Below are 18,645 nucleotides of genomic sequence, written 5' to 3'. Positions count from 1 at the left end.
CATCCTATCACAGTTCCACGCTGGAATTCACTGAGCTCCTGAGAGCGACCCATTCTTTCACAAATGTTTGTAAAAGCAGTCTGCATGCCTAGGTGCTTGATTTTATACACCTGTGGCCATGGAAGTGATTGGAACACCTGATTCTGATTATTTGGATAGGTGAGCGAATACTTTTTTTAATATACACACACACACGCACACATATATGTGTGTGTGTATATATATATATATATATATATATATATATATATATATATATATATATATATATATATATGTATGTATATATATATATATATACATACATATATATATATATATATATACATATATATATATATATATATATGTATATATATATATATATACACACACACATATATGTGTGTGTGTGTATATATATATATATATACATATATATATATATATATATATATATATATATATGTATATATATATATATATATATATATATATATATATATATATATATATACTAAAAAAGACAAATAACCCAATGGTTTAATTTTTTTTTTTTAGTTTGGAATAACAAAGTTACTGCCAAATACATGCATACTAAATCTATCCTGTTTTTTATGCTGCAGCACAGCACTCTCAGTTTAGTCACTTGCTTCATTTTAGAAGTCAACTGGATGCCATTATTATCAATATGGTAAGCACTGAAAACAAACAAGTGTTGATGTCCTCTGTCAGGTTATGTGTCTTCATTTTTTTACAGTTTGTATTAAGACTAAACCTCATAATAATAATACTAATAATAATGTAATGTAGCAGCTTTCAAAGGTCTGGGTCATCACCCCTGAGGGTGCTAAACTCTTCGGGAGCTGAGTATTTGTCAGAACCTGCACCAGCAGACTGGCGGAAACTTGCTGCAATTTCATCAAAGGTGCGGCCCTTGGTTTCTGGCACCTTGAAGTAGGTAAAGACGAAGAAGCCAAGCAGCAGGACAATGAAGATGATGAAGACGTAAGGGCCACAGAGTTGCTGCATCAAAGACAAAGGTTCAGTTTCTTCACATTGTTTGCACAAGCTACACTATGTACAAGGCTTGAATAAAAGCCTTCAAGACAGTGTGCTGTGTACGTGATGAACGGTCACCTTTTTCACACAGTTTAAGAATGGAACATGTGTGTGACGTGCAAGCGGTAACTGTCATGAGTCAAGAAGTCACAAACACTGAACTATCAACAGTGATATACACCGATGAGGCATCCCATAGATGCTCAACGAGATTTGGATCTGGGGAGTGTGAAACCTGAGTGAACAGTTTACTCCTGAGCAGTTTTTGTGGTGTGTGGGGTGCATTGTCTTGCTGAGGGTGGCAACTGGCATCAAGGATTGCTATTGCCATGAGGGGTGGGGGGTTGCTTGACCTGCTATGTTTAGGTGGGTGGTACATGTCAAACATTCACATGAATGTCAGGACTCAAGGTTTCCCAGCAGAACATTACATTATAACAAGCTGATCGATGTTATTCACTTAACTAGTCAGTGGACATAATGTTGTGGCTGATTGGTGTATATGTCAAGTATCAAGTGTCACATTTCTTAAACTGTGTGAAAAAGGCAACTCTTCATCTTGAATTTTATTTTGGGGAAGAGGAAGAAGTCACAGGGAGCTAAATTTCTCTTGCCACCATTCACCTCGGAAGTTACTGTATAGTCATTGCCCAAATCAGACTTTCTGTGTTCACAGACTTACATCTCTAGAAAATGGAGACCAAAGCAATGAAAACAGATTTATATCAAAGTGGTCTTACCTCAACATACTGGAAGCACATCCCCACTAAAAAGTTGGCGGACCAATTTGAGAAACCAGCAACTGCAATGGCAGCAGGCCGAGGTCCCTGACTGAAGAGCTCAGCCACTATGAACCAGGGGATGGGGCCGGGGCCTATTTCAAAAAAGGCTACAAAACTGAAGATGGCTGCAATGCTGACATAGGACATCCATCTAAGCTGGTCCTGTAGAGCACAGTACATTGCAGAGGTTTTCATGCACTTTATTTGAAAAGCCTGATTCAGTGAAGGTGATTGCAAACACTTACCAACAATGCCATGGCAATGGTCAAAAAAACCGCTGAAACTGCCATTCCCATCAAACCGATGAGGTGAAGGGGTCTCCTGCCCATACGCTCCACCACAAACAACTGCACAGAAGCAGAGAAAATATTTCATTTCAAAATAATGTAATAGCACTTTTTTTTTTTTTTTTTTTTTTTTTAAATTAATTTTTTTCCCAATGGTTCTTTTGCAACTTACAGAAACTACTGTGAAGACAGTGTTGACCACTCCTGCACCTATGGTTGCATAGACAGGCTGGGACACACCTGCTCGCTCAAAGATCCCAGTCGAATAGTAAAACACCTACAGAGGATGACAAATACAGGGAAAAGTTACTTCAGTATCTACTGTGTTCCAATCAAATATCATTTTCTGATACCCACTTCAAGTACATCAAAGTTATCAAAATCAAAAAATGTCCAATGTATATGCTTGACATCGGAAATTGGCTGCACTGCGTTAAGTATTCAGTAATTTGGACTACGGGTTGTTTCGTGTTGGGGTGCATTGGGGTTTGACAAAGACCTCTGTGATGGTTCATGGACTCCAGCCAGAGCTCAAACCAGGATCAACTGGATTTCTATATTCCAATGGCATGTGTAACACAGTCACCTTTGCGGCACAAACCGGCACAGGACAACTGCCCACTGTACTTAATTTGTGTTAAAAAAAATATTTATTGATGTTATATTGTATCACATTATTTATGAAAATCTTAAATAAATTTAAGAAAATTTTAAAATATCATCGCTACACAAAGTGTGCTGTCCTTTTATGACACCTGTCAGACAGCGGATGTAAACAAGGATCGTACTTAGGTTTGTGCTGAAAAAGTCAATACTGATTGGCTGATTGGGCCAATCCTCATCACTGAGATTGAGTCAGAACATTGCGAGTCACAACAGTTTCCCTTTGATCTGTTGACTTACAGCATTGATACCAGAGAGCTGCTGTGACAGCTGCAGCATTATGGCAACGAAGATGGGATGGCGGTAGGTGGGGGAGCGAAACAAATCAGGGATTGTGACCTTCTTCTCCCTCATCATCTTCTGGCTCTCCTCCCTCATCTCCTGCATGTCCTCACTCACCTCTTCAGTGCCCCGTAGCTTCATTAAGACTGGAAGACAGTATTCCACGTTACAAACATCTATGATAGTTTATAAGCTGCCACATAGTCAAAATATCTGTGGATATGTGTGGTCAAAAGATGATGAACTTCTTTAACATTTTAACTACATGCCATGAAACAACAGCCAATTATTCAATGCTAGTGGAGTTGTCATTGTGGTAACAATGACAAGGGAGGAGAAGGTTGTTGCACAGAAAGAAATTGTATAACATCATAAACATTGTGAAAGGGTTTGTTTTTGCCCAAACTGTGCTATTTTCCTAAATCTGAAGTAGATTGATCTCCCAAATGCCACTGAAAATCAGAACAGAAAAGCAAGCACTTGAAAATTTAGTGAACAACAATGGTCCACCATGGGGAACAAACTCATTTCTTACTACTTCTTCAGCCTTTGAAGGAGGACTTTGTTGGTCTTTATACTACCAGACCAGCCCACATTTAAAAATGACACTAAGGGAGTAACCAGTGTGTCAGAAATACACACCACATTGTGATAAAGTGTTCATATGTGACGAGTTGGGATTGAGAATGTATTGACTGGTCTTACTTGAGTTGATAATAATATATTATTTTGAGCACAGTCAACAAACTGTTTGCTTATAACCCTGCCAGAATTATTTTGTTTTTGATGATGTGTGTGTCTGTGTGTGTTTCTGTGTGTCTGCATGGGTGTGTGTAATTTTGAAGAAACCTTAATTGCTTTCCAGTTTGCTGAACCTGTATGTGCACGAATGCCTGCACCTTTTATCAGCTCCATTCCTGTAAACCTGTTGCTTTTGAATCATATTAAAGTGAATATCATGTAACATTTCCGCCTGCCTGGACATATGCATTTGGTCTTTGTATTCCAACACCTTTCGACATTATGTGTATCTCACCACTACGGGCTTTGCTCTCTTCGTTGCAGTTGATGAGGAGGTATCGGGGGCTCTCAGGACAGAAGGGCAGCAGGGCACACTGCAGCACGGCTGGCAGCAGAGTAAAACCCAACAGCAGGGGCCACAGGGAGGCATTCCCCATAATAGACTCAATCCCAAAAATCTACACAACATAAACAATGCATTGTTTACAAATACTGCATACAGTGCATAAAGCACAAACACATAGGACATTATATTTGTCAAAAGTGATAACCAAACTAACAGGTAGGCTCTTTAATACTGCTGTAGTAACTTTATGTTTCTGCCAATAGTTTCAGCATTCACAGATTATGACATAATTTACAGCTGGTCATCGGCTTGAAATAGCAAAGATGAAACCAAGTAACTCCAAAATGAGCAAATGAGAATTGTTCTTAGATTGCTGTTCATTGTCCATCCATGCATCTATCCATTCTCTTCCACTTTACCAGTGATAAAAAAAATAGTACATCCCAATGTTAGATGTGATTCAGATTATTTACTCCGCCAAGGAACGGGCGGAGTTATGTGAGGATCGGCGTATGTTTGTCTGTGAATCTGTGTGTCTGTGTGAAACATTACTGAAAAACGGAGCAACAGATTTGGATGAAATTTTCAGAGAAGGTCAGAAATGACACAAGGACCAAGTGATTAGATTTTGCCAGTGATGCGGCTCATAGTCTGGATCTACAGCTTTGTTAAATAAAGGAGATATAGCAGCTGGCACGGTGTCACTGTAACCACGATGTGAACACTGTGTCAGTTACCCAGTGACGATCACGATTGCAATCCTACTACAAATTGACTGTGATTTATCAGTTGGAAATCATACAAGGAACAAATGATTAAACTGTGGGCTGTTTCTGGTCCCATCAATTCCTGCCGCCCGCTACATATTTAGGTCACGCAATGTAGCAAACCCCAGCCAGATACGTTAAGTTCAGCCGTCAGCCTTATTTTGAACACAAATTCACCTTTCTGTCCTTCACTCATTTCTTCACCATAAGAGCTTGTTCCCATTGCAGCTAAGTGCTTCTAAGTTTAGACACCTTTGCTAGACAGCAACAGCGTGTAACCGTTGTCTTTCATCTTTATGTGAATTTTCTGACTTTTCGGCAGCATCTTCGTCATGTCAAGAACCCGCTTCTTAGAGAATCACTTCCTGTGCTGCTAGAATGGTGACAAAATAAAAGCCCGCAACATTAGAAATACGTCTTCAAAATAAAAGCATGGAAGGAACGGTTATTTTAATGGTAGCAAAACAAAGGTTTGCCAAAAGTGATGAACTGATCAACAGACTTTTATAAGAGTAATTTACACGCAATTTTGTATTCATACATAACATGCACATGCATAACACATGCTTGTGCTCAGCGCAAGGTCATTTTTTATTAAAGATTTCATCTGTCGGAAATGATACGTCAACTGAACAGCCTTGGCGGAGAACTGCGCTCTCTGAGTGCTTTTCTAGTTCTTCGCGTTTTTTTTTCAGTCAAAAACAAATGTTTGAAATGTTTCATTTACACTAAAAATCTTAATTTTAAGAAACCTGCTTCTTTTTGCAAGTCATTAGTTATTAGTTTGTGTACTATGATCGTGGCCATCTACCCATGAGTATCAGTAAAATTAACAGCGTTTTACTCTAATGAGTGAAGTGATCTTCATGGTGGGGATCATGAGCATCACAAAAGCAGCAGTTAAAATGATTGTTCTTTTCTTCTTTTGCATTAACAAGCATAAAAGCATCTGTAAGCAGTATTGATCCTCAGTCAGATTCTACCTCATATCAACACCTGGTTTTCATGTGAGGCCTTGATTACTGTCAATCAAGTGATCAATTAATCAGCTCATCATTTCAGCTGGTCTCCTCAAGCTCAACGAGTGAGTAATTAAAAATAAAAAAACAATAAATATTAAAATATATTAAAATTTTGCAATAAAACAAACATTGTGTTTAACAAAGTCATTTGTGAGTGCAAAAACTTCAATTAGTAAAGTAGCTAAAGTTGTCATAAATATAGTGGAACGTAGAAAAAAGTATCATAAATTGGAAACACTGTAGAAAAATGCAACTACTTCGTAGAAAATTACAGATTAACACTATTTCAGTAAATGTTGTAGGTTACTTTCCAGCACTGGTTCTAAGTTAATAACTCCTGCAAGTGGTAAAATACAACAAGACAGGTTAGAATCACTGGCAAATTCTGAACATTGTAATGTTTTTCTAACCACATTATAAACCTGCATTAAATCTAAATGCTGACAGCTGCAGAGTGTTGTAAAAGTTGTCCTTTCTGATGTACTGAGACAACGTTTGGAATTGTTTTGGTTCATCAAACAGTCCGTGGACGATGATGACCGGTTTGTACCCATCAATGCAAACACCTGCTACCATCAGTAGCAGCAGCAGTGAACCTCAGAGAACCTGCAAGTGTCTTCATCATCTCTACCTGGCCTCAGCTGAGGCACACTGGAGGGACCAGAGGAGTTACCAGGGACAGACATTGCCCCGAGGAGAGCACTGTTGGGTAATTATCGACCTTCTACTGCTTGTTTGCAGATTTGAAAAACATGAGCACTCCTGCTTCTTTTTATACTGTATAGAAGCTGGTTTTGGGGTGTTGTTTAGGACCACTTCCTCTTTCTGTGTTAACTTTTGACATCCTCATCTCACTTAGTCACTGTGGTGGACATATGTAAATGAAGCTATGAGAAAAATTTACGTGACCTGTCACTTTATCGGGATGATGACACCACATGTTGCTTGTATTCTTTCACTTGTTTAATCATTCATTAATCATTTAATATCTGTAGGCACGCCTTAGTGTCTCTTTTTGACTTTTATTATTGATAACTTTCTGCCATTCCCTTGTTGTCTTACCTTTTCTTGTCTTCCAGATGACTCTGTAACATTTTGATAGCCCTTGTTCTTTTACCTTTTGTCATTAATTAGCACCTATATACAAACTAACCACTGATTACTATTGTACTTACATACTGTCCCCTCCCTACCCGTTAACAATCTGTATAAAATGTTGTACTCTGCCAATGGTCTGTGTTGACTTACCTTCAAAGACCCACACTCTGCGTTGGTAAGCCCACCGTATGCCAGAATCCCATAAAACACTTCACTAGAGCAAACTTTCCTAATTCCTAAATTTTGGACATTCTCTGCATCCCTCTCCCCAGCAACATTTTCAGTTTCTCCTGGAGGATCTCAAAGTATACCCAGGTCAGAAAGATATATATTCCCTGAGATATTTGGACTTCAGTTGCACATCTCAGGGGGTATATGGACTCTACCGGGCATCTTGCTCCTGAGGAACTTTCTGTCATATTCTGTTGTTTATTTTTTGTAATCTCTTGGATTTTGTTTTCTGTTTTCCTGGATTAGTAATCTTTTGGACTTTTAGTTTGTCTTTTGTCTCTAACCCTAACCCTAACCCTACCTGCTGTGTGAGAGTGGTCTGCATTTGGGATCTTATCTAATCATCCTCTTTACAATATGAACTGACCACTAAAATGGAGTCAGCAGATACTAGCAACAATCTAACAGTATCTCATGGAGGCAAAAGTTGCTGCAGAGAGTTTTTTATGTGTTTAAATGAAGGGCCACAGATATTAGGAGAAAATTAGGGGCCAAAACAGAACTAGAAATAAAAAATGTTTTCCACAAACCTGGCTTTCAGAGTGTTCCTGGAGTAGCTGAACTGTTTTTGGTGATGGATCTTAAAAAGACCATGCATGCATCCCTGAAATCCTCCGATTGTTCCCAAGCTAAGCTTAGATTGCGCCTGCAATTTAGTAACCAGTTGCAAAGTCTTTCACCCACCCACCCTCACCAACCTCTAGGTCAAGGTACCCAATGAGGTAGAGGCTCCTCTTCTTTCTCCTAGAACTTGCTCTAGGGCTAGACAGCCACTGTTCCACTAACCTTCAGCTTGTTGACCAAACACCCAGCGTTGAACCACCAACCTACCCACCTCAGAGGTGCCATCAGGATGGGGCTGAGCAGGCCTGTTGCCACCCCTGAAAAATCATTGGACTCCATGTGGCCACCCCATCTCTGATTGACCAAGTTCATATACTGAAACTATGTAATGTTGCATTCTGTAAATATAACTAAATTGTCAGAGTGCCAGTGAAAGCATCACTGTAGCAGTGAAAGCCCATGCATAGAGCACTGCCAGATGACAGTCTGCCTAATGGATGGCAGCAGGTGAATCAACCCTTGCGTTTCTCATGGCAGCTGCTGAGATGACCAGAGTACCAACAGGTCAGCAAGTCATTGACTTTTACTTTTACTTTCAGAAAAAAAAGTACATGTTCTGTAAACTTTGTGTCAAATCACCTAGCTGGCTGACTGTCAGGCCAGCAGCCTTTGCTTCTGCTCCCCCCCTCCCCCTTCTGGGCATGTTCACAAATGGAAGGGCAAAAGTTTGCTCCTTTTCCATAATGTTTCATTTCATATGCTTTTAAAACCTTGTGACTCTCAGGCTCTGCAGGAGGGGGGTCATGCTTGGTCAGATCATTCCAGAGCATCACTCGAGCAGAGTCACTGCCAAACACAAATGCATGTCATTCTAAAATTAATGGTTAAATCTGACAAAGTGTTCAGTTTAGGTCTGTGAATTAATTAATGCACTTCAGCCCTATTTTGTCCTCTGGAAATTTTTCCACAGAATAAAATTCGATCAGTGCAACAACAAAACATGTCATACATTCCTCTCTGCAATGTGCAAACATCTTCTCTGTTTAACTACATTCTTCTAATGAACTTTTATCACCTCCTGTTCTTATCTTGGGACTCAGATGAATCTGAGGGATCGTGTTTAATTTGCTCTGGCAGAAAACATCCTTGTACTCCTTCCATTCAAGCAGATTTGAACCCAGCATTACCTGTGCTAAGTCAGTTCCAATGGTTTGGAAAAATGGTCCACAGTGATAAAGTGCTTTTTTTTAAACTTTACATTTCAAAGCACTTTACAATGTGTGTCCATCACTACACACTTGCACACCAGTGGTGGCTTTCATCTAATATGGTGGAGGTTTGATGTGATGACTGTTTAGAGAAGCACTACTGAAGCACTCGCTATTGTTTGTCACTCTGATGTCTTTGTTACTCTTGCGGGTTTTCATCTGTGCAGGAAGAAATGGGGTTCCTAATGTTGCAGAAAAACAATTTAATTTGGCTATCTGTCAGTGTCCCTGTCTGACCCTGCCTTCTGTCTGTTTCTCTCTCTGCCTCTCTCCTCCTCTTTCTCCCTTTCCTTCTCTCCTCTCGCCTTCTCTCTCTGATCTGTCTCTCATCCTCTCGCTCTCATCATCCTCTTGCTCCCTCATCTGCCCGATCCGCCCCTCGAGTTTCTCTCTCTTCCTCCCTTTCTTCATTCTACCCCTGGTCATGCTTTTAATCCTAGCGCATGCGGCACACATGTGAAGACGGCGCACCTGCGTCTCATCTATCATTGGCTCCCAAAAAAGCCCAGCTCATCCCTGCACTCCAGGCCGGATCGTAAACTCAGCTTTCACATTCCGGCTGGTCCGCTCAGTTCTCAGCCTGCTCTGCCAGCTCCCCTGGACATCCAGAAAGGACTGGGATCCCAGCTTGGCCTGCACAGTCTGGAAGCCATTGCTTTCCACTGCACATCTCTGCTGTGTTGGTGTGCAGCTCCTGGTCCTCCGAACCTGCCTGCCTACTTCCCTCCCTGCTGAGAACTTTTAGTTGTGAGTTGAGACTTTTTGTTGAATTCGAGTATTAGTCCGTGCAGTTGGTTTGTTTAGATATTATCCGTTTGTTAGTTTGGAGTTCAGTCTGGTTTTTGTCAAATCCTTAGTTCATTATCTGTAGTTTGCTTTGCTTGGTTTCCTGCTTAGTTGGCACTGCTATGTTTGTATGATTTGTTGTTTTAGTTGTAAAATCCTTGGTAATTTGACCAGTCCTGCCTGTCCCTGTGTGTCTGAACATTGGGTTCAAACCTCAGCCCTGACGCTATCATTAAGACTTGTCCATTAAATGAATGCCAGCAATGGTAACTTGAATATTTTCATTTGAGCAGCCCTAAAATAGAATATCTATTTAGTGCGAAACTTTTAAAGTTGATTCTGTCATATTATTTATTTCTTACCTAAAACAACTAAATATGTGAAATGTTGGAGGGGATTCAGGGGTTAAGGATCTCACCTGTGCCATTAGAATGCCAATCACTACACCAAGCTGATGCAGAGTGCCCAATGCTCCCCGGACAGATGTGGGTGAGATTTCCTCAACATACATGGGCACAAAGCCAGTGGAGAGACCAGAGTAGAGACCCACAATGAAACGTCCAATGATGAGCATCTCAAAGGAAGCAGCCAGCTTGGAGAAGCCCATAAATGTGGCAGCAATGAAGGCCAAGACATTGGCCATGAGCATGGAGTTCCTCCTTTAGAGATCATATGAGTTGTAGCATTTAGGATCTATTTGTAATTTATGAGAAAATGTGTCATGATAACTACTGTTGTCACAAAAATCATACCTGCCAAACCGATTGACGAAGAGGCCAACTGAGAACGAGCCGAACATTCCTCCCACAGAGAAGATGGCCACGGAGAGTGACCACAGAGCTGTTAAAGTGGTTTGAGAAATGGGTTCTGAAAATCTGTTGCTCCATGTCTCATTGTAGAATCCCTCAATGATCTAAAACACAAAACAACACACAGTAGGTCTTGTGTGTAAGTTTAATACAGATAGATTAAATGTTATTTCAAATTTATGTAACTCTTGATATTGTTGGTCATGGTCAGTCAGCTAGACTGTCACTATATACCACTATAATACGGACTTTAGTGATCCACTCACATTTCCCATCATTGCAGTGTTCATTTGTCAACAAAAACTATGATGAAAATAGTGATTCACTGACAACCTATTTTTCATGACCATAAAAAACTAAAACTAAATAAACAGTAATACTTCATAATGGAAACTATGACAAATTGTTTCACACTTTATGTCCATGTTCACCAGCTACACAATAATGGTGAAGATGGAGTAATAGACAAGTGAACTAATCACTGATTTATTGCAAAAAAAAAAAAAAATCCCCTTGTTCAGTAAATTTCTGAGTTTGGCCTGATGTGCCACAATCAGTTAAGCTCCTTACAGTTGATAATTGTATGTGTCAGTGAATTATGTTATCTGGAGGCTATTGAAAGAAACAGACTTATGGAATAAACTAATCCTCCATGTCAATGTAAAGCAGCAACAAGGTTTTTGCAGTTTGTTTTGTTTTGATGTTTATTTCCAGGGAAACTAAAAATCATTACAAGAAATGAAGAGCATAAATTTGATAAATTCATGAAAGAACTCTGAATATAATCTTCTTTTACTTGACAAAGATTCTTTTAGAGAAAAAAAATCTTTCAGCCTACTTTGCAAATTTAGACAAACATTCAACTGGCACAAAATGGTGCGACACAACAGTTAATTATCATCCTCTTGTTGCTGATTGGCTGATGGCAGACAGTGAGGCCAGTGTGAGATGATAGCAATGTTTAGCAGATATATTAATATATCCCTAGAAAATAGTGAATGTGGCAGAGGGACACCAGTTCACTGTGGAATATTCTACACTGTCACCTTGTTTTTGATTTTCACTACACAGTCACCACACTTGTATACCTGGAAGCACAACATGTAACTGATAAGATAAGATAGAGCTGCTTAATCCTTAATCCTTCTAACAAACAGTTGCATTATCTCATTAACCTGCTACTCTCACTGCACGAATCTATCAGACCACCGTAAAACAAAACTGACAAGTTCAGAAGCTTATTAGCTGTCTTAGAGATTTAGCTTAATATGCACAAACACAAAGGCCCCAGGATAGACTCATATTGGCGACATCAAGCACTGTTACCATTATAAATCCCAAAAAGCAAGAATTCTCCTTTCACTCTTCTTTTAAAAGCATAATCTGGTTCCTGTCACTTTAATAGTAGATTATTCCTCTCCATTGTAAATGAATCATAAATGTGTTAGTAGTAATATGTAAGTGTTAATTTTCCTGTAATTAGTCACCACACAAAAAACATCTTTAATATCTTAAAAAAAAAAAAAAAAACTATTCTGCAAAGAAGACTGAGTCAAAATTCCTCCATGGCGATGTAAAAGACTGATCTGAAGCTATGGCAATAGTTTAACTGCAGTTGTTGCTAAGGGCAATTACTCTTTCACAGGGGTGATACAGGTTTTCAATAATTTTTAATAAATAATCATTCCAAAACTGCATTTTGTGGGTTATCTCTGTATAATATACAATAAGTCTAAATAATAGTTTGATGATCTGGAGCATTTAAGTGCGAGAAATATGCAAATAAAGGGGGGTGGGGTGGGGGTGGGGGGCGGTATTTTTTCATGGCCTGTAGCTAGTGTAATTGGCCCTCCGTGGTTTTTCAAAAATTCTGCCTTTGCCCTGATCACTTTTACAGTTACATTTGGATTCATTCACTAAACAAACACTAAACCAAATTGTTTAACCTCCAAATTTCACAGTTGGGTGAAGCTCTGAATAGATCAAACTTACTCTTTAAGTAAGTGTTATCTCCTACCTTTTGGTTTTGCTTTTTTGCTTTTCTCACATACAAACCAAGTACTTACATTCTGAGGAGCATTGATGACACCGGTGTTGTAACCAAACTGGAGAGAGCCAATTACAGCTGTCCCAACAGCCATCATGAGCTGGGGTGTCACCTGTTGTTATGACACAGAAAAGGATAAAACAACAAAAACAAACAAAAACAAAACATAAGTGGGTTCTTCAGTTCAAACACTGCTCGCTGGGAGAGGGTACAAACCACCTTTTGTCATGTTGGAGTTTAGTTGTTGTTTAGTTTTTTTGGTATAAAACGGACATGTTTCTCAGTCTCAGCTCTTGACATGTAAACTGGAGTCTGGTGGCTCACATCTCTGCTTGGGAGAAATTTGAAAAGTAAAAAATGTTTTTTTTTTGTACTTCAAATGAACTCTGCATCAACAGAGTTTTCAGTGTTGTATTAATGTTATCAGATTAATTAAAATAGATAGATGTATAAGCACATGTTCCTCAAGGTTCAGCTTTTGTCATCTTCAGGTTGAACTTTTTAACCTACTGCCACGTGGAAATATCATCAGAAGGCATCATATTCCATAGCTATGCTGATGACACGTTGCTTTACATCACCATGCTGCCTGATGACCCAGGGTCAATCAATGGCCTTTTTTTGAGACTGTATTTTAGATATGAAGCTATTTTTGGCAGAAAAAAATCTACAGCTCAAACAGGGGGAAGCTGATGTTTTGGTTATTTGTACTGAGTCTCACTTTTGAGCCTCAAATTAGAAACATAATTAAGAACGCATTTTATCATCTGAAAAACTCTGCCAGAGTCTGGTCATTTCTTTCACAAGCGAATACTGACACTCTTCTTCATGCTTTATTGTAATGCTTTGCAATCTGATCTCCTCAAGAGGAAGTATCTCAGGATCTTCAAAACTCAGTTGCACATGTGTTGACTAAGACGTGAAAGGGAGTAGAGATTACACCATGTTTAATGTCTCTGGTCTGACTACTGGTCTGTTTTAGATTTTAAGATCCTTTTATTGGTTCATAAAGCTCTTAATAGTCTTGGTTCTATCTATTTATTGGATTTGCTTTTATCCCATGAACTCACTTGAACCCTCAGGTCTTTGGGGAGTGGCTTTAAATTTAAATTAATTTAATTAAATTAAATTTCAACTTTAATTTAAACAAAGTCTGAACAAAAACCTATGGGAAGGCAGCAACTTGTTATTATGGTCCATTTATGTGGAACACCCTTTCTTAAGACCTTAGAGCAGCATTTTAAAAGCAAACTGAAGACCCACAGTCATGCACTAAAGTTTACATACACTTGTAAAGACCGTATGTATCATGGCAGTCTTATGTTTTCAATGACTCCTGTAACTCAGAATTTTTTTATGATGTAATCATTGAAATACATGAGTCTTTGCCAGGAACACCAATCACGTATTTTTGTTCTTCTGGAAAAATATACATACAACAATGTTAATATTTAGTGAAATATTCCTTTGGCTCTTTTTAACATCACTTAGGTGCTTATGGTAGCTGTCTGCAAGCTCCTAGTTCTATCTTTTACCACTGCTCTTGATAGAATTGCTACAATTAAACTAAATTTGTTGGTGTTTTGACACAGATTTATTTCTTCATCACACTATCATCACACTGTGCTGTGAAGCAATAACTGCTAAAGCTGTGACCAGCACCTGATTTTTATTTATATATATATATATGGTGGGACACGATTAAAAAATGTAATATAATTAATTACAGGCTTTGTAATTAATTAATCGCAATTAATTACAGTTTTGTCAAATAGCAATATCTGACACAATAAGTGAAGTTTTTCAATTCAAATAAAATTGTGGTTGACAGTTGAATCAATGAATAGACATATACGTGTTTATAATTTAAAATTTATTTTACAAAAGGAAAATGGGACATATAGAAAAAAGTGATTTTGATAACTTAAAGCCTGAATTTTGTTGTTTTTTCCACTGTATGGCACATAAAATCAGCATAAGTAGTTCAAGGAGCTTCAGAAAGTTGAAAATCCAGAGATTCATTCTGTTTTCATCTTTTCTGGGTCTGATAAATGGTGTAATTTTGATGGTTCTTTTTATAGAAATATGAATTTTTATTTATGTAATTTTTTTAATAAACAAAAGTTTATAATTAAGTTATTAAAAGAGATATTTTTGTTGTTTAGGTTATTCCTCCTTAACTTAAACCTGTCTGCTACAGTCACAGATTACTGCAAATCTAAGTGCAATTATAGCGATTTTATTCAACATTTTAAGACTTTCTGTAAACTCAAGCACTGTCTAGAAAAGTGGTCTATTATGGGATGGCTACACCGTTAGCCGTTAGCAGGACTCGTAGCTAACGTTAGCTCTGGTGCTAACAGCAACATGTTTTACATTGAGGTGATACCGTCGGCTTGAAGTGACGCGGTGATCAGAAAATTCTTTGTTGTACAATTTGCACACAACCAGGCTTTTATCCAAGCTGCCATCAGGAAGATTTTTAAAAGAAAACCTTCTGCCTACCAAGATCAATCTCGTCTTCCTTCACTGTTCACCAGTGCCTGACTTCACTCAGTGCTTCCTGTGCTTCTTCTTCATGGCTACAAACAGACTTTAGGCTCATTACCGCCACCTACTGGGCTGGAGTGTTCATCAGAGTTACTGGTGTGCCAGAAATGAGGGAACTGAGGAGGGTGCAATTAATCACGTTATTAATTTTAACGCGTTAGGGTGCGGTAATTAATCGATTAACCGAAATTAACGCATTAATATTAAGTAAGTAAAACATTTGCCTTTTCATTCTTGTTAGTCATCAGCTGTTGTAATTATTCACAATAAATAAGACACTATGCCACAAAGAAAATTGATGAACACAGCTTTGTCCATCACCAAAACTGATCATTCAAGTTTCTGTATGCATATTTTTGACACAGAAGAGCTATAATAAATTTATGAAAGATGTAAAATGCATGATTGAGTTTTTTGACAAAGATGCATGTGTTTCAATGATTCCATTATAAAAAAAATTAGTTATAGGAGTCATTGGAGACTCAGCACTGCCGTGATATACACATGGTGTTTACGAGTGCATGTAATTTTTAATTTTTTTCAAGACTGTAAAATAGCTAAAATTCACTCATAAATGCATCCGTATTACTCACATAGCACTGACTGGCAGCCTTCTGCTACATTTGTCTCTTTCAAATGTCTCTTATTTGCCAAATTTTAATATAAAGTAACATGCATACAACTTTTTTTTGTTTTTTGTTTTTTTGTTTTTGTACCACTGCAGGGTCACGTAGACTGAAAACGTTTGGTTTCCAACACTTACAAAATGCATTGCAGATGGTGAGAAACAGAGTCCCGAAACATCTTGAACAACATGATTCTACAATCTTTAGCAATTCGCTTTGTTTTTTCTTTGAGTATAAGTCATCATTGGTCATTTAAGGACTCTTGGCTATTTGCCTATATCTGACGGTGCTGGAAGTGTTTGCTGTCATAATTGAACAGAACTGCAAAACAAAGAAACACTCTTGGATTGCTTTTATAGTACGAATGAATCTGAATACTTTTAGAACATACTCCAGACTTTCCAATAGTGAAAAACTGTGTAACGACTGCTGTCCAAGGTGCTGAATGCTGGTCCATGTTATCAGAGCTAATTCACCCACTAAAGCCTGATCTACTATGCTGTCAGGTGCAGTTATCAGCAGTGTCTCCTGCCTCTTTTCCACAACTGATCATTTCCAGCATCACTACCTACTGATCACTCAGCAGTTACCTTGCCACCACATTCCATGCCGGCTCACAAACGGGAGATTTCACTTCCACACTGAAAAAATCTTGAATAATCCGTCGGGTAAATATAATCTACTTCCTAAAAAAAACTGTTGTCACGATGGTCTGTACACATCATTTAGCCCAGCATCAACGTAAACAAGTCTTTTCAGTTTCTCCCTCCATTCACCTGCTGCCGTAAGCAGCTTAGTGACGTTAGCACAAAGTTGATCCTATCAGAGGAGCAACGCAACCACTGCGCTGATTGGCTGACAGGAAAACAAAGCAAAACTAACACGTGTATAACCAACAGATTGTTATTCTTGGCTTCAGTACCTATTAGATAGTGATGAGACATAAGAAACGCTAAGAGCACATAGAATAGTTTTAATACTAGTAGGAAACACTGTATACGTTTATACTGTGAAGCAGATTTAACCCAGCTATAGCTATTTATGAAACCAGGTGAAATCAATCAGTCAAACTTCAGGCATGTATGAAAGACATCAAAGCCTGGATGACCTGTAATTTTCTTTATTTAAATTCAGATAAAATCGAGGTTATTGTATTTGGCCCGAAACACCTCCGAAACATACTTTTCAACCAGATAGTTACTCTGGATGACATTGCCTTACCCTCCAGTTCTACTGCAAAGAACCTGTGAGTTATTTTTGATCAGGATATGTCCTTCAACATGCATATAAAGCAAATCTGTAGGACAGTCTTCTTTCATCTACATAATATTGTCAAATCAGGAACATTCTGTATCAGAGTGATGCTGAAAAAGTAGTCCATGCATTTATAATTTCTAGGCTGGACTATTAAAATTCCTTATTATCTGGATGTACCAAAAATTCTCTTTAAAACCTCAAGCTGATACAAAAAGCTGCAGCCAGAGTTCTGACAGGAACCAGTAAGAGAGATCATATTTCTCGTGTATTAGCTTCTCTTTATTGGCTCCCTGTAAAATCCAGGCTAGAATTTAAAATTCCACTTCTCACATATATAACTCTTAATGACCAAGCTCCATCTTATCTTAAAGGCCTTATTGTACCACATCATCCTAACAGAGTCCTTCACTCTCAGACTGCAGCTTTACTTGTGGTTCACAGAGTTTCCAGAAGAAGAATGGGAGGCAGAGCCTTCAGTTATCAGTTCCTCCTGTTGTAGAATTAGTTCCCAGTTTGGGTTCAGGAGACACACCCTCTCTAGTTGATGATTAGGTTCAAAACTTTTCTCTTTGATAAAGTTTATACTTAGAGCTGCTCAGGATTCCCTGTTTGTTCTCTCTGCAGGGGTCTCTGGATCTGGAGCTACACATCTTTGCTTGTCTGTTCTCCATCAGCTGTCCTGCTATCCTCATCCCCACCCTCATCCCAACTGCTTGAGGCAGATGGCTGCCCCTCTCTGAGCCTGGTTCTGCTCGAGGGTTTTTGGCTTTCCTGGGAAGGGGGAGTTGTTTTGTTTTTTTTCCTTTCCACTGTCCCCAGGTGTTTGCTTAAAGGGACTTCAATGGTAACTGTTCCAGAGTCTGCTCCTGAGTCTGAGTTGACTATAGCAGAAACAGCTCCTGAATCAGCCAAAATCTACTCAGCCTGTGGGTCAACTAATGACAACACTTTTCCTGAGTCAGTCTACAGGCTTTGCTCTCTGCCTCTTGCCTGACCTTGTGAATAGTCAAAGCTTATATGCTTGTTTTTGACTCTTAGTTGAATGTTTTAGTCTACATTTGGATCTCTTCTTGATCAGTCTGTAACACAATCCATATAGTTCAGCGTCGTTGAATGAACATGATCTATAATCACCAAAAATTCTTCAAATTATTTATTATAAATTATATATTACTATTTCTTTAATTGTTTCTAACTAGAATAAAGATATCATTACTGTCATGTTTAACAGGTGTCATTTTGTGATTTACCGTAGATTAGTTCTGAAATAGTTCACTTTTTGATATTTTTTATTCACACCAGTGCTACATTTATACACATATGTGAGCAGATACTTCTTCATGGTGTCAGCCAAATCAGAGGCCTTTGACTCAATCCAAAAATTTGAATATACAAACTTACTAAAACTTTGTATATGTGTGTCTCATGTTGCTTCAGGTGAGCGACCGTTGCTCTCTCTTACTAATCCTTTGAGTGTG

General features: G+C 38.5%; 1 protein-coding gene and 1 long non-coding RNA gene across 2 annotated transcripts; one reads left to right on the top strand and one right to left on the bottom strand.

Annotated features, from left to right (window-relative positions):
* Positions 1-488: 488 nt before the first annotated feature.
* Positions 489-16,669, bottom strand: LOC111576582 (solute carrier family 2, facilitated glucose transporter member 1-like). Its single transcript, XM_023282321.3, has 10 exons — positions 16,501-16,669; positions 12,754-12,846; positions 10,631-10,791; positions 10,297-10,537; positions 4,092-4,254; positions 3,014-3,201; positions 2,283-2,387; positions 2,069-2,170; positions 1,782-1,985; positions 489-1,005 (listed from the first exon to the last, which is right to left on the bottom strand). The coding sequence occupies exons 1-10, from the start codon at positions 16,516-16,518 to the stop codon at positions 799-801; spliced, it is 1,482 nt and encodes a 493-aa protein (XP_023138089.2). The 5' UTR covers positions 16,519-16,669; the 3' UTR covers positions 489-798.
* Positions 9,539-18,395, top strand: LOC129349398 (uncharacterized). Its single transcript, XR_008602384.1, has 2 exons — positions 9,539-9,839; positions 17,792-18,395. It is a non-coding gene; the product is annotated as an uncharacterized LOC129349398 (long non-coding RNA).
* The last annotated feature ends 250 nt before the right edge of the window (positions 18,396-18,645 follow it).

This window comes from Amphiprion ocellaris, chromosome 8 (genome assembly GCF_022539595.1).
Source record: "Amphiprion ocellaris isolate individual 3 ecotype Okinawa chromosome 8, ASM2253959v1, whole genome shotgun sequence".
Lineage (NCBI taxonomy): Eukaryota > Metazoa > Chordata > Actinopteri > Pomacentridae > Amphiprion > Amphiprion ocellaris.
The sequence above is the reverse complement of the archived record's forward strand: the minus strand, read 5'-3'. Positions and strand labels throughout refer to the sequence as shown.